The 23,932-nt window shown below is 36.6% G+C and overlaps 1 protein-coding gene across 4 annotated transcripts in view; it reads left to right on the top strand.

The window, feature by feature from the left end:
- cacna1bb (calcium channel, voltage-dependent, N type, alpha 1B subunit, b) overlaps positions 1-23,932 on the top strand; it is a 170,526-nt gene that overhangs the window by 49,570 nt on the left and 97,024 nt on the right. For all 4 annotated transcript variants that reach the window (XM_065244126.1, XM_065244125.1, XM_065244122.1 and 1 more), the window contains exons 3-5: positions 13,213-13,304; positions 13,930-14,082; positions 16,729-16,916. In XM_065244126.1, coding sequence (XP_065100198.1) covers positions 13,213-13,304; positions 13,930-14,082; positions 16,729-16,916 — 433 coding nt within the window. The remainder of the gene's footprint in view (positions 1-13,212; positions 13,305-13,929; positions 14,083-16,728; positions 16,917-23,932) is intronic.

Below are 23,932 nucleotides of genomic sequence, written 5' to 3'. Positions count from 1 at the left end.
CAAAAACTTAGATGTTGAAATGACAGCTACTATAGACCCAATATAGTCCGGCTATGAGTAATCCACTTCTACCCTAAATAACCTTGAATTTGGTTACATGCCATTTTTGCCAAAATAACTTGAAGATGTATGATATTTCAACATGTAAGCAAAGTGTTCAAGGTGTTTGCTTTCATTTCTTTTACATGTTCTAAAAGTATATGCATTGTCTATTCTTGGGCTATGGTTAGACATCTTTTAGACATCTATCATGTTCACATTTCTACTTTTTTTTTCTCTTTATGCTATGCAGTGCTTGCAGTGCTGTCTTTATCTTTCTTTATGGCAATGACATGACATGGTCTTTCAACGAATTACAGTACAAACAGTAAAAGCGTAAATGTAAATTTTGTCCAGTCTCTTGCAATCAAACTCCCACATACACTAAGGTGTATCTTACAATTTACAATACTTTTCGTCAAAACTTTAGCCAAAGTTTACATCAGAACATCACTTCAGAGTAAACTTTTATATTGACAACATGACTAAACAATTTGACTGTCTTATCCGTACACAATGACACAAGGACTTGTCATTCTGATGGCACTGACATGTTCATTGACACAGATATTTAATTTTGAGAGATGAACTAAGGATTTTGAGTAAAAGAGTGGCTTTTGCAGGTTATCCATGGTGTTTTGCTATTTGTACAAATTGTTTTGAGAAATGCACTTACTGTTTTGCAAATTGTGAGTATGATTCGAGAAATGTACCAAAGCGACTGAGAAAAACTGTAAAGGGATAGTTCACCCAAAAATGAAAAATTTGTCATCATTTACTCACCTTCATATTTTTTCTAACCTTTGTTCTGCTGAACATTGAGGAAGATATTTTGAGCAGTGTTTGTAACCAAATCGTTTTTGAGCACCATTGACTTATTTTTTTGTGATTTACTGTTTTCTATATAAAATCATCCTACATAATGTAAAGGACATTCTGTAAAAATATAACCTTGATATCTTTAATATTGACTGAGTAAGGTTATGTCACAGATTGAAATTAATAATTGAAATCAAACTTTACTGCTCCTAATGTCCTAATTCCAAGACTTAAGTCACAGACAGAATAACAAATGGCTGAGTAAAATGATTTTGAGCCACTATATATTTGACATATTGTGCATACTTGAGCAGTTTTGCAGTGATATCATTGCAGTATAGTCAGAAGACTTTGGTTAGCTTTGCAAATAGCTTTTGCAAACAGGCTGACATTTTGGCAAATTTGTATGAGAGATTGGAAGAAGCAGAGATGGGAGCAATTTACACTCGGCATGCTTTTGCAGTTAACTTCCAACTGTGCATGCACAATTACCCATGATGCATCAGTGGCACATCAGCGAGCATGAAAGAAGAGCTCATTTTAATGTCTCACTGCTTTCCATCTCACTCGCTTTTTGTCATTCTTGTTCCCTCTTTTCCCCCCCAACAATATCTCTCTCAAACATATACACAGTATTACTCTTCATCCAATAGTGCTCATCAGGGACTCTATTTAGATAAAGGAGTTACATTAACTGTAGGAGTGCTTGTATATGCATGAATGCACATATGCATGAAGGTGTGCAGTAAATCATGTATACAGTATGCAGGATTAAAGGAATTGTCCATTTTCTTAAAAGAAAAATCCAGATAATTTACTCACCACCATGTCATCCAAAATGTTGATGTCTTTCTTTGTTCAGTCGAGAAGAAATTATGTTTTTTGAGGAAAACATTGGATTTTTCTCATTTTAATGGACTTTAATAGAGCCCAACATTTAATACTAAACTCAACACTTAACAATTTTTTTTTTAACGGAGTTTCAAAGGATCCCAAACGAGGCATTATCTTATCTAGCGAAACGATTGTCATTTTTGACAAGAAAAAAAAATGCACTTTTAAAGCACAACTTCTCGTCTAGATCTGGTCGTGATGCGCCAGCGTGACCCCACGCAATACGTCATGACGTCAAGAGGTCACAGAGGACGAACGCGAAACGCCGCCCCAGTGTTTACAAGTGTGTTGAAAGAGGACCGTTCCTACGTTGTTGTATGTCAACTGATACTAATTCATGTCTTTGTGTCAGTTTATTGTTTACAATGGTCCGCAAAAGTGCGTTTTATATATGTAACACGTGACCTCCCTACGTCACTACGTATTTACGTTAGGTCACGCTGGACCGGACCTAGACGAAAAGTTGTGGTTTAAAAGAGCATATTTTTTATTTTTCTTGTCAAAAATGACAATCGTTTCGCTAGATAAGACCCTTATGCCTCGTTTGGGATCGTTTATAGTCCTTTGAAACTCCGTTGAAAAAAACTGTTAAGTGTTGAGTTAAGTATTAAATGTTGGGCTCTTAAGTCCATTAAAATGAGAAAAATCCTGCAATATTTTCCTCAAAAAACATAATTTCTTCTCGACTGAACAAAGAAAGACATCAACATTTTGGATGACATGGTGGTGAGTAAATTATCTGGATTTTTCTTTTAAGAAAATGGAATATTCCTTTAAGCAACAATAAATTACTTGTCCATGGCCTTTATATTTTTAAAGAAAGTCAAGCTGTTTCTCCACTTTAAATTATTTTAGTATGTTGTCAGCCTTGATACATGCTTTTTCCTTCAGACCTTCAGTATGAACGTGAGACCAGTATGATGCGGTCAGCCAATCCTTTCAAATTATTCTCATCCTGTCTTATTTACCTGAGCACTGGTGCCTGTAATAAAGTAATAACACTCACTGCACCTCCCTCAGGGCCACAGCTTTGCTCCACCATAAATGTGTCTTTTGTTAATGGGTCCACTGAAAGAGAACGAACAGACACTTTTTGAAAAGACACACTATTTATCTAGCTCTGATGCTGAGCAATTCACAAACCACTAATGGTTTGCACTATAATGTAGATATTGGTGGCCTGTGGTGGACTTTTGAAATGGAAATACAGTAAGAACCCAAAAACTGAAGGGAGACTAGACCCTCCCTTTCAAACTTTATGATGCTAACGGAAAACTCAGGGCTTTACATACTATTTGATTTCATATTGGGCATTATTATTTGTTTAGTGTTGCACTATTTGTCCTACAGCATAACCAGATTAATGATTATCAAGACTTGTGTATCCAGACACTTCATTATTCACAATGATAATGGACTGACACGCATGAGGTTGAGACTCAGCGATCACTGCTATTTTCTGATGTGGATGCTGTGTCCTCAGCATCCATTTTTTATGCAAGCGGGATATGACTAATAAATAGAAACATGACAGCAAGAGTCGATTTAGTTTTTATGGGTATTTTCATCAGTTAGTAAATTTGAACCAGGGGACACTTTAAAGGGCCGGCGTTAATAAAAGCTGTTGTTTTTGCAGAAACTGATGGCGAAGAGAATTAAAGGAGGTGCTGATGATGTAACTTTTAGACTGACACTTCAATAGTGGCAATTGGGAGATTATTGCAGCATTTGGAGTACTAGAGACGTCCTTGTAGAGACATTGCCGTACTGTTGCCTGCTGTTTTTGCTACGGTGGAAACAAACATCAGCTTTAGGGAGCACGGAGACTGAGGGCAGATATTACAAATCTGCTATTAACTGAAGGATGAATGCAGTGATGTGTTTAAAGGAACAGCACACGCAAAAATACAAATTCTTATATTTATTTATTTAGCATTGGAATGTGACCTGTTTTTCGATACTTTACTACGTTCTTGTTTTCCCTATTTAAAGACTGTTACATGAGTAGTTACACGAGTAAGTATGGTAGAACAAATGAAAATAAATGAGAACTATATTGTATGGCGGAAGAACACTTAGTTTGCAGCACTTCGAACTCGGCGCTATAATATTGATGGACGTTTGAGCGAGAGGGGAAGTGATGATGTTACTGCGCGCTGGGTCGAAGTGCTGCAAACTTAAGTGCTCTTCCGCCATACAATATAGTTCTCATTTTTTATATGTTTAAAAATTTGCCACGTTTTATTTTGTTCCACCATACTAACTAGTTAGTGTAACTACTCAAGTAACAGTCTTTAAAAAGGGAAAACATGGAAGTGTTTGGTGGCTTCTAAATTCATCCCTGTTTGGATCCTAAGGAATGAATGGGGCTAGGCTAAGTGCTAACACATTCACGAGGCACTGTACAAAGATTAAGTGCACGCATTGAATAAAGATAGGTGTGTATTAATTTGTCTAAGTTGAGGTAAGAATATAGTAAAATATAAAAAAACGGTGGTGTTTTCCTTTAAACTTAATTTTCTGGTGTGGATCAAAACAAGAGAATGTTAGAAAGAATGTTCTATTGCTATTTTCTATAATATGAAAGTAGATGGGGACCTCCAAAAAAAACTCTGTTGACCTCCAAAAATGACATAAAAATAAAAAATGTTGTAAACTAGTTTTCCCTTGTGTCTAGTTTATTGTGTGTATGTGTTCAGAATGATAATAGCATGGGTAACACAAAAGGCTTTTTGAATTGTGTGCCATTGTGTGTGTGTGTGCATGTGTCATACGTGCATCTCTATAAGGTGTAATTGCGGCATTGTGACAGACTGCTGTGTTTGTGTGATTGTGTCTTAGTGTGTGTGTGTCTATTGTCTCCAAGCCATTAAAGCTCTCTGTATGATGTTGGTGCCTTGTGGCAGGCAAGATGACTTCATTAACGCTCTTTTCATGGGCGTCATGGCAATGCATCCAGTTGGCGCTGATACACCTGTTGTTGTGGGGCGTGCATTTCCAGACAGCATCACAACAAAACTCTGACATTTGACCTCTGCTGTTGTCTTAGAGCTTGTTTACAATTGGTGTTAAAGGGATAGTTCGGCCAAAAATGATATTAAACCCACGATTTACTCACCCCCAAGCTGTCCGCGTTGCATATGTCCATCGGTTTTCAGACAAACACATTTTCGGATATTTTAGAAAATGTTTTAGATCTTTCAGTTGATTAAATGTAATGTTACGGGGTCCACCCATAGTCCACGACCTTAAAGTCCAAAAAAAAGTGCGTCCATCCTTTACAAATTAAATCCAAACGGCTCCGAGATGATAAACAAAGGTCTTCTGAGGGTAATCCGCGCGGTGTTTTTGTAGAAATATCCATATTTAAAACTTTATTAAAGTAAATAACTACCTTCCAGTAGCGCCGCCATCTTAGTCGCGTCCGCATTCAGGATGAGAGCTTACGCAGCCTACGGAGGCTACTCTGCTGCTGCTCTGTGCCCCCGCCCTCCGAATTTGTCATACGTCACTAAGAAAAGTGCGTACACTACGCTGATACTCTCTCCTGAATACAGAGGAGTCTAAGATGGCGGCGCTACCGGAAGGTATTTATTTTCGTTAATAAAGTTTTAAATATGGATATTTCTACAACAACACCGCGCGGATTACCCTCAGAAGACCTTTGTTTATCATCCTGGAGCTGTTTGGATTTACACTTTTACACTCTGTTTACACCTGCATTTAGTGTCGTCCACTTGTGATCCGATTGCCCATTGTAATAACAGATGTAAACAGGGCCTTAATGTAGTAATACATTAGTAATACAAACAGACATGGCAGAATCAAGAAATTATCTATGACAAATTAATAGCACATAGTCTGAGTGGTTTCACTTCCTTCTCCAAATGAAAGGAATCAAAAGGCGTTGAAATTCCTCAATAAAATATTTTTTGGGCTTTTAATCACTGTCCAACCCCGAAGACAATTTTAAATTATACAAGTTTTGTTTTGCGTCCCATTACATGTTATTGCTTAGTTAGCTTATTTTTTAAATTTTGATCATTAGTCTTATTGGTACCTCAACACCAAATTAATCCAATGTTGCTGTGATGAGCAGGTTAGAATGTCATGTGTGCTTTAAAGGTGCAATTTGCAGCATTTGCCTCTATATCGCCATCTCTGTTAAAAAAATACAATTGCACGTTACTTTACATTTATTAGAGCCTTATTATGTTGCAAAATATTTAGGATTTTTTACTTAGCAGATCATTAACATGTACTAACACACACTTACACACCAAAAGAAATGTAAAATCATAAAAAGGAAAATAGGGTCTCTTTAAAAAATAAGCTCAATTATATATTAAGCGTAATATTAAAGCTTAGAGTTTTGAATCATGGTAATGTAAGGAGACTTTAACTAAAGTCTTTTGGCCATTTTCAGATAAAAGTACAGGCCTATTGATTTGTTCTTTTTTGATGTGAAATATGATAAAAAATTGGAAATGCAGTATTGTCTTGTATCAACATGTTTTTATCGTCTTTCATGTGTTGTCCTAACTCTTACATAAAGGGTGTTTGATTCATCAAATCCCAATTTGCCAAAAGAAAGCTTGTAACATATTCAATAAACTCATATCTCTAGGTTTTCAGCTTTATCTTGTTTCCTGATCTCAGTCTTGAGGTCTCATTTTTCTGCTGAGGTTGTGAGGTGACTCTGTGCCTGAGGCTGACTGACAGCTCTTCCTCAGACATTAGATGATGATCTGAGAGGGATAAGTCTCCTTTGAAACCTGTGAAAAACTCAATCGCACCGCTGTGTCTGTACGCAACAGTTATTATAGTACAGCGCCCCCGCTGAGGGTGAGATATCCCACTCGCGTGTTTGTAGTACCGGCTTCGCCGTGTCTCATTCAGTAGAAGTCAGCTGCCCTTCGCCCCTGGAGTGGAGAAAATCAGGAGCTGTCAATCATTTTACAGAGTCCAACATTGTCTGGCTTTCTGAGTGTACATGCACACTTTCAAACTTACAATGAATCTCTTACTGCTTCATTCTGGTCTGACTGCATGAAATTACAGCCATATGCCGTACGTATTCTGACATCTATTGTATCTGTACTGGTTATGAGTTATGTACCAAATCTGCTGTCAGTTCATTTGCATTTTTTTGTTTTGGTTGTTTGTTCGGTCGGCTTTGTTTTCTGGAGAATTTTTGAAGTGTTTACCTGGCAGGAATAATGATCATGTAGTTTTTTAGTGTTGCTATATTTTCTCCTATTGGATTGTTATTATTTTGACTCTATGAAGTTAATGCCTTGACCAGTTTATTTAAACATTCAGAATAGCCAGACACAATATACAGTAGACTCAAAGTTTGCGGTGGGGACGTTTTTGAGTGTTTGAAAACATTATTTTTGCAATTTCATTTAGTTAGTGGCATAGAAATGTTGGTAACGCTATACAATAAGGTTGTAACATGCTAACATAAATAAAAAAAAATTATTGTGATTTATGCTAATACAATTGTTGCATTTACTAATGCACATTTTGATTTTACATGTATTAGTGAATGCTGAAATTATTATGAAGTAAGATTAATAAATGCCATAGATATTTTTCATTGTAGGTTCATGTTAGCCTATGCATTAACGTTATACAACCTTAAAGGGACAGTTCACACAAAAATGAAAGTTGTTTCCAACCTGTATACATTTCTTTGTTCTGCTGAACACAAATTAAGATAAAACATTTTTTGTTTTATATTTTTTGTCCTGAATCAGTTTGTTTACAAACATCTTTATTTATGTTCAGCAGAACTAAGACATTTATACAGGTTTGGAACTAAAGGTCTTCTCAAGGCCAAAGAAATGTACAGGACCCAAAATGACCCAAATCACTTTTACCCGAATTATAATGTGCATAAAGCTTTTTTTAAGAAAGACACGACCCAAGACAAACCCGCAAAAATTAGACCCGTGTCTAAGTGGCATTTTTTAACCCGACTGGACCTGAATGTAAATGGCATCGACCTGTGTACAGGTTTTCGGATCTAACTGGACCCGTAAAGACCTCTGTTTGGAACAGCTTGAGGTTGAGTAATGTAAGTGATGTCAAAATTAAAATTTTTGGTTGAACTATCCTGTTAAAGGTTTACCAAAATGTTTATGTATAAATACCTATCACCAAACCATAACTTATAACCTAAACCCAAGGAAACACAGAAGTAAAAATTCAGCTTTACTTTAGTCAATTTTTTTATAAACAGATACAAATAAATATAAGATAAATAAATTCAGGTCTTAAAGGATTAGTCCATTTTCTTAAAAAAATCCAGATAATTTACTCACCACCATGTCATCGAAAATGTTGATGTCTTTCTTTGTTAAGTCGTAAATAAATTATGTTTTTTGAAAAAAACATTCCATGATTTTTCACATTTTAATGGCTTTAATGGACCCCAACACGTAACAGTTTTAATGCAGTTTAAAATTGCAGTTTCAACTGAGTTTCAAAGGACCCTAAATGATCTCAAACAAGGCATAAGGGTCTTATCTAGCGAAACGATTGTCATTTTTGATAAGAAAAAAAATAATTCACTTTTAAACCACAACGTGTCACAGGACCGGAGATAGACGAGAAACTGTGCTTTAACAATTATTTTTATTTTTCTTGTCAAAAATGACAATTGTTTCGTTAGATAAGACCCTTATGCCTCAATTGGGATCATTTAGAGTCCCTTGAAACTCCGTTAAAACTGCAATTTTAAACTGCATTTAAACTGTTACGTGTTGGGGTCCATTAAAGTCCATTAAAATTAGAAAAATCCTGGAATGTTTTGCTCAAAAAACTAAATTTCTTCTTGAATGAACAAAGAAAGACATCAACATTTTGGATGAAATGGTGGTGAGTAAATTATCTTGATTTTCTTTAAGAAAATGGACTAATCCTTTAACCAGCTATGTATGTGATTATTATATGTCTCCCAAAGAAATGTTACTGTACAGCGTGTATGTGAGCGTTTATAACAAATACCTTAGCAGACATTGTTCCCAGTAATATTTTCTGTGTCCGAGTTTACTGGCCTCATGTAGAGATATTTCCTGTCATCGAGGAGCAGGATATTAAAAATCTCTCTTTTTGCTGCCAGCCACCCGGCTACATTTAAAATAATAAGGTGTCGCTCTCTCACCAAACTACTCGCAGCATCCCCCTCTCAGAATCCTTTAAAATAAGCATTGCCATATAGAGCATTTATATTAAAGTTTACTTTGAGAAATCATATAAAATAGTCAGTAGTGGATTTGTAGGCCACATACTTTATCATACTTTTCATATTATTAACCAATTCAAACTAATACAATAGCCTACAGGAAAATGTATTAATGCTACTGAAAAGTAAAATGTTATAAATATAAATAGAAAATGTAAAATATATATGATGTTCAGTTGCTTTATGTTGCCAAAGCATATAAGTCAAAGGCATTATATAATCAGCTATGAATTTTTCATAGTTTATGAAATGTATGTGTTTTTGTTGCGTATTACAATACAATATGTTACAGCCCCTAGCGTGTACTGCATGTGAACTGTAATTTCTCTGTTAGTAGATGTGTGGTTTGTTTTATGGTCTTTAAATTTTGCATGAGCCTAGACTCGGTGTCATTACAACTTTAATTCTCCTCTCAGTCCAGCAGAGGGCGCTTTTGTATCCACACAAGACAGATTGTGAAAAGGTCAACTGTCTTTAAAAAGAAGGAAGGTTGAAAACTTTGGTTAACTCCTTTCCTGTGTTTGACTTTGTCCTCCTTCCCCCTGTCTTTGGGAAACAAGTAAAGATAGATTGCGGGGGTGTTGCGGCAGGCAGCACTGTCATATTTAATGGGGCATATCTGCTCATGCTTAAAAACCTCTGCATGATCCCTCCACCCCAACCCTGCCACCATCATTCCCTCACATCTCCCCTGCCATCCATCTTTCAATTTCATCCTCTTTTTCTTCTTCATGTTTTAAGCTTTTCTGTAAGTCGGATCATGTGTCAGTAAAGAAGGATGCTCCTATGCCAAACTGAACAACTGTAGACACTTTTTGCCTGCTGCAATAATCATGTTAGGCTAAGATCACATTTTCCTGCTAGGGGTGTCAATTTAATGTGCAAATTTAGTGAGATTAATTATAAAAATGTGCTAAAAACCCTCACACCCCCTATTGTAAGACTCCTCAAGCTATTACCGTAAAGGACAAGTGTGTCATTTTTGTGTCACTTCTATTACCAAATATAATGGAAAAATAGTATTTTCAAATAGGTATCGAGCAAACAAATAGTTGCTACAAGATGTTCCTGCGTCAGACAGTCCGAGAAGCACATACAGCTATGTTTCATAGCAGAGGTTTTCAAAATATCAAGCAAAGAGTGATATTTCTATGCGTTTATCACTCCGTTCTTGCTACATACGTACTTCCAGGGTGTTTTTCTCACTATAGTGCCCAAGGTTTGTGTTCTTAGTAGAGCACCAAATTAATTGTAAAACCTGCAGCAGTACACATACATTGCTCTAAGGGAAGTAATTACTTAAAGGCGGGGTGCATGATCTCTGAAAGCCAATGTTGATATTTGAAATCACCTAAACAAACAGACCCCTACCCCAATAGAATCTGAACTTTCTTTTGATAGACCCGCCCCACACATACGCAATCCAGGCAACGATGTTGGTTAGTAGACACGCCCCTTGCTGCTGATTGGCTACAAGTGTGTTTTGGTACTCAGCCCAGCTCCCTTTTCCAAAGTGTTTTTCAAAATTCATGCACCCCGCATTTAACGTTAGAAACAAATTGTTGTCTATAATACCACACTTACTATTTATCTAACAGTTTAAATGTTTTGCATAAAAATATATTGATGGACATATATTATGAAGGGGGTCCCTCACAAAATGTTACCATATCTGGGGGTCCTTGACATCATAAAGTTATAGAAGCACCACATAGCAACACAGTGTTTACACTTAAGTCAAATCAGCTTATGAACGGCTTATAGCTGTCTTTGCATATTAAGTTGGGATAGGAAGATGTATTTTACAGAAACCGTTTCCATTCAGTCCCTCCAGAAAAACGTGATTATGCGATCACATGATTCAATGCATAATAAGCCAAAGACCACATATTTTTTAAATACGCTGCACTTTTGCCGCATAATTTGCAGATTTCTGCTCACAAAATAAACTGGGCTTGCATGATTTCATAAGTCTTGCATTTTCGTAGCAAAAAGTCATATATCTACAGCAGAAAGTTACAAAATTTTCTATTTACTTGACACATGCGCAACCATGTCCCCTGTTGTCATGGGACTGTTAGGAAGTGACGTGATTACGCGACGTGGACTTCATTGAAAAGCTGCAAAAGCTGCAAAAGTTCTCGTAATTTCATCGCATAAAATTGCATAAATATCCCGCATATTCCATCAAATTTTTTAAGAAAATGTGCCGCAACATCAAGGATTTTTGCCCGAAACAATCACAACGTTTTTCTGAAAGGACTTTCCATTATTCTCAGCAAACATTATGGCATTCATTTGATGAATTCATCTGTGTATCACATAATAAATTGAATTAAAAACTGTAATCGATCATCAGTTCTAATATTTACATGTTCACTCATTCGTCCGGTTGGTTCTGCTCCATAGCTCCTGAGGGGACGCATGGGCTCATGTGCTGAACGCCAGACAGCCCTATTGCTTGGCAACATCTAATGGTTGTCAGATCAGCACTGCCACCGCAATGATGGGATTAGATTAGATTAGTTTATGCTGATTTCTCAGAACACACACGCACGCAAGCACACACGCACACACACACACATTCTGGTTTCCATGTTTTGTGGGGACATTCCATAGACGTAATGCATTTTATACTGTCCAAACTGTATATTCTATTCCCCTTACCTGCCCCATTCCCTAACCCCAACCATCACAAAAACCATTCTTGTACCTTAGATTTTCAATTAACACCATCTTGTTTGATTTATAAGCTTGTTTCCTCATGGGGACATCAAAATGTCCCCACAAGGTCACAAAAACACTGGTATTCCTATCTTTGTGGGGACAATTGGTCCCCACAACGTGATAATTACCAGGTACACACACACACGCACACACGCACACACGCACACACGCACACACACACACACACACACACACACACACACACACACACACACACACACACACACACACACACACACACACACACACACACACACACACACACACACACACAGGCTGTCAGTGGCTCGTGTTCAGTGCTTTAGAGTTGTCTTGTGATGCCCCCTTTAAAATTCACTCCCTGGACTCCATTGACCATCTAAGGGGCAATCCAGTCATTTGATACAGTGTGAGATTTGAAAGAAAATCGTATTCATCTTTTTTAGATCAAACCTGTGGTCAATCTTTGTAGATTTCTAATTCTGTACATATTTGTGTATAATCACAAATCACTTATGACACATGGTGGGACCAGCCAATAGTCCTCATGTAATACATGTCTTTAGTCAATGTTCTTAACATTTCTTTAAATACATCAACATACAATATATCAAATGAAAGAACAGACCCTTTGCTTTCAAACAACAACAAACAACAACTGTTTAATCCTATCTTCATTTTTCACCCCTCAAATATAGGTAGGTTTCTTCAAAAATGCCAAATTGAGCAAAAAGCTGAGATAATCAATCTCTAGCATGAGTCCTTTACAAAAATGCATATTCACACAATGATCAAAACATACACTGAGTTTTTAAAGGGGACAGAGAATGAAAAACCATTTTTATCTTGTCTTTGTTGAATAATGGTAGTCTACCCGCATTCACGAAACATACAAAAAGTGCTAGACATGATAAACATCTCAGTCTCATAGAAATTCCTCTTTTAGAAATGTCAGCCAGAAAACGGCTCAATCTGAAAAACTGATTCTTATGACATCACAGGCATCTCACTGCCCCTCCACTTTAAAATAATTGGCTACATTTTTTGAGTGGCAGCAAAGTACTGAGATTGCAAGTTAAGCCAGTAGGGGGAGCCAAATAGGTGCAAAACCACTTGTTTAAAATCCCCCACCCTAATATAGCTATCTGAGAGAGGTTTTTAGGAAGCTTCTAAGGCATTACAGACCCAAAAAAAAAAAAAATTGTCTACATGTCACATCACAGAACAAGGATAAATACCCCGTTCAATCATTCTATGTCACCTTTAAATGAGTGTGTGTTTTATAATTTGAGTAGGAGCACCACCTAGTGGATAATAGTGAAATATGGATTGCCGTAAAAACTTGTCATTGACAGGGAACCATTTTTTTCTTAATTGACGAGATAACTTGTCAATGTTGGGGAAGGTCTTAAACGTGTGTGTGTCATAAAAGATATCTACCAATGATTTAACCAAATATTAAAAAATCTGTGTAATATAAAGTACATATTTTTGTGTTCTAGGATCTTAACCACTCTGGGCTCACAATTTGATTTGAGGACACTGCGGGCCGTTCGAGTGCTGAGACCGCTCAAACTGGTGTCAGGAATTCCAAGTAAGTGTCTGGTCGTTATAAACAGTCCAGTTTGTATTGTTTGATGTTGTCGAGTGATAATATAAAATATAGATCATATACACCAACATGATCTCACAAAGTTCTGTGGTATAGTCACGAATATTTTGCTCATTTATCCGTGTCACTAATCTCCCCATTTTTCCGTGTCCATACCACGGACTTTCTTTTCCGTGTCAGTTTCACGTATTGGTTACTTAATTGCTTTCCCTATTTTTAAACCATTTTCGCGTGGGTTTGGGGTTAGATTTGGGGTTTGGGTTAGGATGTCACTTTAACAATTGGTTTATTAAATTTTTTCCCAGATTTTTAAACAATTGTCGCCTGACGTTAGGGTTAGAGTTGGGTTTGGGTTTGGATGTAATTTTATGTTACAGAAAGTCGTTCTAACCCCAAACCCACATGAAAATGGTAAGAAAATAGGAAAAACAATTGAGTAAACAATACGTGAAACTGACACGGAAAAGAAAGTCCGTGGTATGGACACGGAAAAAAGAGATCCGTGAAAATGACTTGGATAAATTAGCAAAATATAACACAGAAATGTGTGAGATCAGGTTGTATACACATGTACACACATCGACTAAATCTTTCTCTCTTTCTTTAGGTCTTCAAGTAGTACTAAAGTCTATAATGAAGGCGATGGTTCCTCTTCTTCAGATTGGACTGTTGCTTTTCTTTGCTATTGTCATGTTTGCTATCATTGGTGTGGAGTTCTACATGGGGAAGTTTCATTTCACCTGCTTTAAACAGGACACAGGTATGTCTGCTTTAGAAACTGCACATCTATATTACAGTAGAAAGTATGTGATACCGAGTTGTAATTCATTCTGGATTTCCTTTACCTTCCTTGCTACTAATATTTACCCATAAACCCATTCTGTTTGCTGTTCAGTCCATTACATAAATTAATCATGGTTTTACTATACTATAGTTAAAGCATAGTTGATTTTGCGACAGTAACCATGCCTTGACTATGTTTTTGTAATAAAAACAATAATACATTTTGTATTGTAGAGAATTGTAAAAATCATTAATCATACATCTGGCACTCATAAATGTATACATTATATACCTTATACACATATGCATAATAATTACACATTTCAAAGAGACTAAACATTGAATACAACATTTATGACTCGCACTGCACTCACACAATTTGTCCGATAAAATAAAAATCATGCGCATTGCTGACAATCTAAACCAGGGGTCTCCAAGCTTTTCTTAAGCAAGGGCTATCAAAATGGATAAAACAATATTGAGGGCTACTTTTTTATATAATCTACTCAAAACTTTTTTCTTAAACTTGTTGATTTTATTTTATTATCCTTGTTGATCTGTTTTGTCATTGTTTAAAATGTTAACATACATCAAAGAAGCCAAGCTAATTTAAAAAATATGTAATAAAGAAATATTAAAATTAAGGCTATTAATGGAATGTGCTTTGGCAAATCGTAGGCTCACCATGCAGGCACCATGTTGCAGACCACTGATCTAAACACTACTGACTATTAAAAAGTCATGTCTCGTTTGTACGTCTATTAGGATATAAGCATCTGCTAAATGAATAAATGTAATTAAAATAAACAGAATAGCAAATCAATACGCCCACTTTAGCTTTGTGTATATAACAGCAGAAGAGAAAACTGCATTTATCCAGCAAGTATATACTTTATATTCATCCCTTCCAACCAGGTCAAAGGCACACACTCTGTGTAAAGTATATACTCTATAATCATCTTGATTACTGAGATCAATGGGTTTATGCATTTGGAGAGGAAATTAGTACAACAAAATCTTTCTCTCTCTCTCTCTCTCTCTCTCTCTCTCTCTCTCTCCCTCTCTCTCTCAAGCATAATAGCACCTGCTGATGATGCTGATTGAGGGGTGAAGCAGCCAGCAGCTGAGCACATGTTAGCAGCTCAGCCAAAACCTCATTATTAACACCAGCTAATTACACACACACTGAAATAACCCATTCACACATGTTACATTAAAGACATGTCAAGATCCCTCACATCATGGACACGCAAGGCAACTACAGTACAAGCACACACATGGTCTCAGCTGGCACAGCAAAGTTCATGTGCTCATCTTCAAGAGTCATGCTGTGCAGATCTGGTTGCTCTCCATGCTCCTGCTGAAAACAACTCCTCCTCCATAACCCCTCAAAAATGCAATGCATTATTTTATATACTCCCTTAAAGGAACATTCCACTTTTTTTGAAAATATGCTCATTTTTCAGCTCCTCTAGAGTTAAACATTTGATTCTTACCATTTTGGAATCCATTCAGCTGATCACTGGGTCTGGTGCTAGCACCTTTAGCATAGCTTAGCTTGAATCTGATTAGACCATTAACATTGCCCTAAAAAATAACAGAAGAATTTTGATATTTTTCCTATTTAAAACTTGACTCTTCTGTTGTTACATCGTGTACTAAGACTGACGGAAAATTAAAAGTTGCGATTTTCTATGCAGATATGGCTAGGACTATACTCTCATTCTGGCGTAATAATCAAGGACTTTGCTGATGTAACATGGCTGCAGGAGGCGTAGTGATATTACGCACTGCCCAAAAATAGTCCCCTTGGTTATTTTCAATAGCAGCGGATTATTTTTGGGCACTGCGTAATATCAATACGCCTGCTACAGCCATGTTACATCAGCAAAGTCCTTGATTATTACCTCAGAATGAGAGTATAGTTCTTAGCCATATCTGCCTAGAAAATTGCAACTTTTAATTTTCTTTTGGTCTTAGTACACAATGTAAATACAGAAGAGTCAAGTTTTAAATAGGAACAATATTTGAAACTTTTTTGGTTATTTTTTAGCGCGATGCTAACGGTCTAATCAGATTCAATGGATTGTGCTAAGCTATGCTAAAAGTGGTAGCGCCAGACCTGGAGATCAGCTAAATGGATTCCAAAACTGTAAGAATCAAATGTTTAACTCTAGGGGAGCTGGAAAATGAGCATATTTTCAAAAAAATGGAGTGTCCCGTTAACAGATGCTTGTTTTATCCAAAGCATCTTATAACAGCGAGGAAAACCATAAAAGGATTCATCTTACACTCTCAAAAATGATGGTACAAATGTTGTCACTGGGACAGTACCTTTTAAAAAGGTCCTAATGTGTACTATTTTGGTACAGATATGTACCTTTAAGGTACCAGTATGCACATCTAAGGTATCAATGTGTACCTTTGATGTACCAATATGCACCTTTTAGGTACAAAAGTGACATCTTTTAAACCTTCTTGTACCTTTTTTCTGTGTTGCAAAGTTACAAAGTTTCAACAAATGTTTGTGTGTCTCTCCTGGCATAGTGACCTGTCTGAGTCTTCCTCGCCTTTTTGAAACCATCATTGTGTTAAATATTTTTTTCACTTTGTGTGTGTGTAGGAGAGCAGGTTGGTGATTATCCATGTGGTGCAGAGCCTCCCTCGAGACAGTGTAAAACTGGAGAAGAGTGCGATGAGTATTGGAAAGGACCAAATTTTGGCATCACAAACTTTGATAACATCCTCTTCGCCATCCTCACAGTCTTCCAGTGCATCACCATGGAAGGATGGACTGATGTGCTATACAATGTGAGTAGGCATGAAAATCTGTGTTTGACAACCGTACACGCACACTCAGTGAGCAACACACACAGAAATTAAGATTGCCAAACCCACAAGACGCTAAATTGCAATTAAAGAACATTTAACGAAGTCTTACCAATTATTTTTCTCCACACAAGTTTCAAGCATTTCTTGATTTGCTATCATTGTGTGGACCAAATAGTCATAAAGATTTAAAATGAACATTTTGTGTCTGTGGATGAAAGTCATCTTAGTTTGAAAAAAACAAAACAATATGGGTGACTCAATTACATTTCATTTGTTGGGTTTCTTTAAAAAAACTTTTAAAAGCAAATTGATTCTCTTTAATGTTTCCATTTTAATTTGACTTCAAGTTTGCTACTTCAAATAGATTTTAAATGAATTTATCATTTTAAAGTCATTCTCAATTTTTTAATTCTAATGTGTGTAATCTCAAAGGCTTCTGTGTTTCTGAGTTATGCATTGTGCTTCTGAACATCTGACAGTCCGTGTTCTGCTTGTCTGAGTGTTGAACTCATGAGACCAAAATCTGCATGTGTGCTGATGTGAATACAAAGTGAAAAAATGTTTAATTGCACACAGTCAGATAAAATATGCAAGTGGCCATGTTCACAAAGCGCAGCACCTTTTGACATCAATTCGACCCCCATGCCTTCATAAGCCTGGCCATCTGTTCTAACCGCAGGTCAGATATTAACAATAAAACGCTTGCATGTACTTTACTATACGTGGTTCGCAATACACCACAATGCCTTCGGGGATTGTAGACTCAACAGGGCTGAATGACAGAAGAGACAGATCGCTGAAGTTTCACCTGCTGCCCAGCGTCTCACAGTTTACAAATTTGTGCAGAGCGTCAGGTTGGCAGAACATGGTGTTGGGCAACATATGCCACACTGTTGCTGCTTCCCTGCCACAGTCTGAGAGACGAATTATGCAAAGATAAAGTCAAAATCTGGGCTGCCAAGCCTGTTCGTGTCAAATGTAGTAATTGTGTTGACTCTCTCTCTATGTCTCTCTCTCGCCCTCTTTTTCTTTAAATTCCACCCACTTCCTGTTCTGAAGTCTTTTTTTAGCTTTGGAAATCCTGGCTGAGTTTCTTAAAGGAAAACATCACCGTTTTTCAATATTTTACTATGTTTTTACCTCATCTTAGATGAATTAATACATACCTATCTTTTTTCAATGCATCCACTTTTAATCTTTGTACAGCATGAATATGTTAGCATTTAGCCTAGCCCATACATTCCTATGGCTCCAAACCAAAGTTTTATTTTGTGCCACCATACTTACTCGTGTAACTACTCACGTAACAGTATTTAAATAAGGAAAACATGGAAGGGTTTGGTGGCTTCTAATTTCATCCCTGTTTGGATCCTAAGGAATGAATGGGGCTAGGCTAAATGCTAACACATTCATGGGGTGCTGTGCAAAGATTTAAAGTGCATGCATTGAAAAAAAGAGGTATGTATTAATTCACCTGAGTTGAGGTAAGAACATAGTAAAATATTTTTAAAAAGTGTGGTCTTTTCCTTTAAAGTTTGATGATCCTTATTATAAAACACAAGGCAACTTTTAAAATAGCCATTGTTTTTGTGTAAACGTATCATATTGCATTGGAATTTAGATCACATGACACCACAGACCGGTTTGGCAGGTTCAGTTCTGAAGCTTTCCTGTCAACATGTCTCTGTAAGAGCCAAGTTCATTAGTTTACCATCAATTTGTAACTGTTGGAGCTTGCAGTTAAACGGCTCCTTACCCGGGGGCTTGAAATTCATATTTATAAAGGCATCAATGACTGAGTGCAATTCTAAATCCATTAGCATTGATAAGCAATGAGCTATAATTGGTGACAAATAGAGTGTAAACGAATATATATTGTTCATCATAAGTCTCAGATCTTCAAAGCAGCACTGTAGCAGCTGTGTATTCAGTTATTTTTACTCTATTTTTGAGAGGGACACATTTATTAAACAGATGCAGTAGAGAGCGATGACAAAAAGTGAGAGAGAGAAAGAGAGATGCTATGAGATGGAGACAAACCATCAGCTGTCTATTAAAGATTGAGTAGAACATGCTGCTTTGATATGCCGCTCATTGTTGGAATGAAAGATGGACTACATCATGAAATGAGAATTATGGCAGCGCTGTGTTTTCTAGATTGCATGTCAGTGTAACTGGGATATGAGTTTTTATATTGATGTGTTTATAGCGCTGTCATGGAACAGGCAGAATGGATTTATGGGATTTTATTGGGTTATAATTACTTGACTTTTATCCAATTCTGCAAAACCATGAATTTGTGATTATAGATAATATAAAAATTTTACGTGAACACAGTCGGTTCACTAAATCATGTTATTTGAGTCTGGCCTTGGTTGTTCTTGCCATTTTCAGACCATCGTTGGATCAAAAAGAGACGAACCCAGCACGTTGGGTTGTAATTACCATAGTGGCGCTTTTCCATTGCATAGTACCCCACGGTTTAGTTTAGTTTGGGTCGGGTCAGCTCACCTCACTTTGGTGTGGTTAGCTTTTCCATCGAGTTTAGTATCACTTTGCAGTGGGAGGGATTATAGGGGTGTCGTTATATTTGTGCTGCATACTGCTGTGACATCATACAAGTGAGAGCGTTGTTGTACATTCCCATACATTTATTTATTTCTCAGTCCACCACAAAATTAAAATTGACCACCACAAATAGATGTTTGCACATCGCGTTTATAACTACCTCTGTCTCACATGACAGTTTCTGTTCAAACACCCATGGCGTCAGTCGACGTGCTCCACTGAGCCTCAATGAAGTTGCATTTAAGCATATATAATGCGGACGTGCACGTCGCGAATGTGCCGCCACAAAATGCAAGTATGGAAAAAACTGTTCTGGTGTTCCTGGTTCTCAGCCTGTGGATGTTTTTCATCTATAAAAGGCAGTTTGTTAACTTATAGCAGAGCTAGCAGTAAGCTAAAGCTAATCTTTTTAGCGATGACGCTGATGAGGATTCTCTCAGACCAATCAGTGATCTACGGTGTTTTCGCGTCACGTTTGGTATCAGCTCGGGTCGCTTGGAACCCCAACTGAGGTGGTACGAAAAAAGTATCGGGTAATAGGTACTCCACCCAATGGAAAATCTCCCAAAAGTAAGCTGACCCGACCCAAACTAAACCAAACCGTGGGGTACTATGCAATGGAAAAGTGTACTACTGTATGTTTTAACCCATTGTTGGGTCAAATCTAAACATTTTCTGGGTTAATTGAACAAAATAGCTGGGCTCTACCCTTTCTGACTCAACTCTAGGTTGAAAATAACCTCACATTTTTTAGAGTGTAATATTTCACAATCTAGTTTTATCTGCAATCATAATGAACTTTGACCCAGAGTAGCTAGCGGCTGTGGATTCATGCACACCATGCACTCCTTGTTTCATGCCTGTTAGTTTTATTTCTCTCTCACTGTGCTAGATTTTAATAGCTTTCTGCTTAATAAGCATTGCTGTGTCATGTTTGTCCAGGGGTTCTGGTCAGATCTGTAGTAAAGCAACACCCACCTGTTGCAGAGAGCGTGCTCATACTGTAAATCAGTGATTCCCAACCGGGGGTACGCGTACCCCAGGGGGTACGTGAAGAGTTTCCAGGGGGTACGCGAAAAGATTTACATTTTGCTTTGATCTCATTTACTTTTAATAAAAAAGTATTTCGTTTGTCCAGTCATTAACCTAAGATTGATTTTTGTGAGGAAAGCATTGTAAAAAGGACAACTTTGTAATTTTAATCTTATCATTAATATAATTAGCCGTCAAGAGTAAATGCGCTGCATGATCCAAAACGTTTTGTCAAACTCATGAACGATCTGACTATTTTCAATGAACCTGAATAGTTTCTAAAGACACAAAGTTTATTAACTATAAATAATGTTCAAATAATGCTATAATATTCATTCCCGCTGCCATTACATTTTCAAATTATGCAAAAAAAAACTTTTGCATTGTTTTTGGCTAACATATATTGTCCCGTATTTTGTATTTATAGAGAATGTCTTAACACATTTTGTTTCTCTTTATATTTGAACAGAATCATTTAACTTATTTGCACACTTTAATTATCAGTAACTTAAATTGAGATTTTAGTAAATTTAGGGCATTTACTAAAAAGGACGTGAGAGCTTAATTCCAAATAACTGCCGGAGTGGATAATTTGCGTGTGATTTACTACAAAGGCCCAAATAAAATACACAGACACAATAATGGCATAAGCACATTTCTATAATGGCCATTGCAATCTACTAAGAGCAGCGCAAATTAGTACAGAGTCGCAAATAAGAGACCTCGGCAGGACATCGCAATGAAAATGCGGACTGCGGAGTGTGAAAATCCAGCTAAGTGAAAGTAAGAACCGGAGGACGAAAGATGAACGGTAAAAGAAGTATGAACGGTAAAAGTACCTGATTTGACTTCTCCTCGTGACTTCTCCTCCTCTTTTCTCCAGCAAATTAAACATAGCATGGCTTGGCAAACTATATATTTTTTTTAAAGTATGTTCCTCTGGCAAAATGTAATACTCTCCTCGCATTAATGTTGCGTCTAAAAGGAAAACTTCCACAAATGCAAAAAGGATGCAAAAATAACTCCTTTCAGAGCTAAATATCTACTGCGTGTCTTTAGTACACTGTAAAAAAATTCCGTAGAAATTACAATGTTATTGCAGCTGGGTTGCCGGTAATTTACCGTAGATTTAAAATTATGTTATTTACTGGCAAGAATTTGTTCAAAGTTCAATCAATTTTAAATATTAACAAGTATTTATCTTTACAGAATAAAACTATACAATAACAGCCTCATGCAAAGCATTCTGGGAACCAGAAGTCATCATCAACCTTTTTCTGTTTTTTGCTTCAGATTTTGTTTCCCAGAATGTTTAGCTTGATGCTTTTTTTTAGTTTTACTCTATAAAGACAAAGACTTGTAAATGTTTAATGTTCATTTAACTTTGAACAAAATGTTGCCAGTTAAAAACATAAATTTAAATCTACGGTAAATTACCGGCAACCCAGCTGCAATTTCTACGGAATTTTTTTACAGTGTAAGTTCAGTCGTTATTTAACGCCTAAATGATGGTTTGTGCAAGCTGTTAGTAAATCTGGCCCTTAAAGGGGTCATATGATGATTTTTTTTAATTTGTAAAATAAGTCTTTGGCGTTCCCATAGTCCATATGTGAAGTTTTATCTCAAAACACCCTACAGATAATTAATTATAGCATGTCAAAATTGCCATTTTGTAGGCCTGAGCAAAATGTGCCGTTTTTGGGTGTATCTTTTTTTTGAAAATGCAAATGAGCTGATAAAATGCAAACACTGATCGCAATTATAGTGGTTTGTTAAAATAAACATGCTTCATCAGTCAGTGCTTTTTACTTTAATGTTTAAAATTAATAAATGTTACTAATTATTTGTCTTTAAAACACAACTTAGGTTTAGTTTCGATGAAGGGGTACTTGAGCCTTACTGATAGGGCTGTGGGGGTACTTAGGGCAAAAAAGGTTGGGAACCACTGCTGTAAATGATGCAAGAAACCTTTGTTGTATTTGCATTCAGATACTTAGGTTTGTCCACATAGTGTTATATTTGTGCCAGATTAAAATGTATTCGAATTGTGACACAGCTTTAGACAAACCCAACAGTTGGGCTATACAACAACCCATCATAGGGTTATTTATAACCCAACAATTGAGTTAGTCCATATTGACCCACCATGGGTTAAAACAACCCAAGATTTTTCCCAAGAGTATGTAATGGAAAGTTTATTTTGTACATGTGTGTATTTAAATGAGAAAGCTTAATAGTTAGAGCATTGCATATTTCCATGAAACTCACATATTGATAAAACCAAATGCACTGTGCGAAGTTACAAAAATGTCTAAAAAATTTCATTAAAAAAATGTTGGCTCTTCTGTAAAACATTCACCTCAACCTGGGCTGCGGAAATGTCTTATTTGTTGGCATGTGTAAGGGCAGGCTGCCCAAAATGAGATATTGTGTGTCTGGCAGCCCTGTGACCATACTGCATTTACAGTAGCTAGCACAACTGTTAATCTTACGCTGACAGTCATATGCTGTCTTCTTGCTATTTTAATAGCCATGGTGTGTTTGTCGTGTAACCAATGCATTCACATCTCATTAGAGCGAGCTGACTCACCAGCTGTCTGTGCACCTTGACCCTGTCAGACAGACATCATGAGTTGTCAGAGCAATTCCTGTGCTCATTAAATATCTTTAAAAATAGCCCATCGGATTTGATGGAGTCGACTTGTATTTGGATTGCGCAGTAGTGGAATATTTCCAGTTCTTTGTCTCTCTCTTTCTTGTTTTTTTATGTAATTAATTAGAGTGGTTTGAAAAGACTGCATTGACAGAGATGCAGGGTGTACTATGTCTTTATTATGTCACGGTGTTGGCTGAAGAGTTTGATCACTGCAGTCGAGCGAACGCACAATTCATATCTGTCTCTCTATAAAGATTGACCGACAAATTATACTTTACTAAACTGATCTGAGAGTTTATTCATGAAGTGATTTAGACAAATTACACTTCATTTATATAATCTGACAGTTGATTCATTTAGTCATTTAGAAAGATGATGTATCATCACTGATATCAGCATTTGTGGATTACATTAGAAGTGTAATGCATTGAAAAGTAGCGCTATAACATTGAAAAACAGATAAATATGATCAATATTCTTATAGTTATAAACTCATCTAAATTCATAATCATAATAAAACATAACACTTAAATCTATTTTCATTTCGAATTTGTGTGCATACTTCATGGTTGTTGTTACTTATGGCATTTGGGCGATTATATAGGTAAACTCTTAAAAGTTATTTTCAACCCAGCGTTAGGGATGAGACCAGACCCTTGGGTGGTTATTTAACCTATATGTTGGATTGTTTCAACCCCAAATGCTGCGTTGTTTTAACCGAATTGTTTTGGGATGGATT

The sequence above is a fragment of the Paramisgurnus dabryanus genome, chromosome 18, assembly GCF_030506205.2.
Source record: "Paramisgurnus dabryanus chromosome 18, PD_genome_1.1, whole genome shotgun sequence".
Taxonomy (NCBI): domain Eukaryota; kingdom Metazoa; phylum Chordata; class Actinopteri; order Cypriniformes; family Cobitidae; genus Paramisgurnus; species Paramisgurnus dabryanus.
Note: the sequence above shows the minus strand (reverse complement) of the source record. Positions and strands in the feature narration are given on the sequence as shown.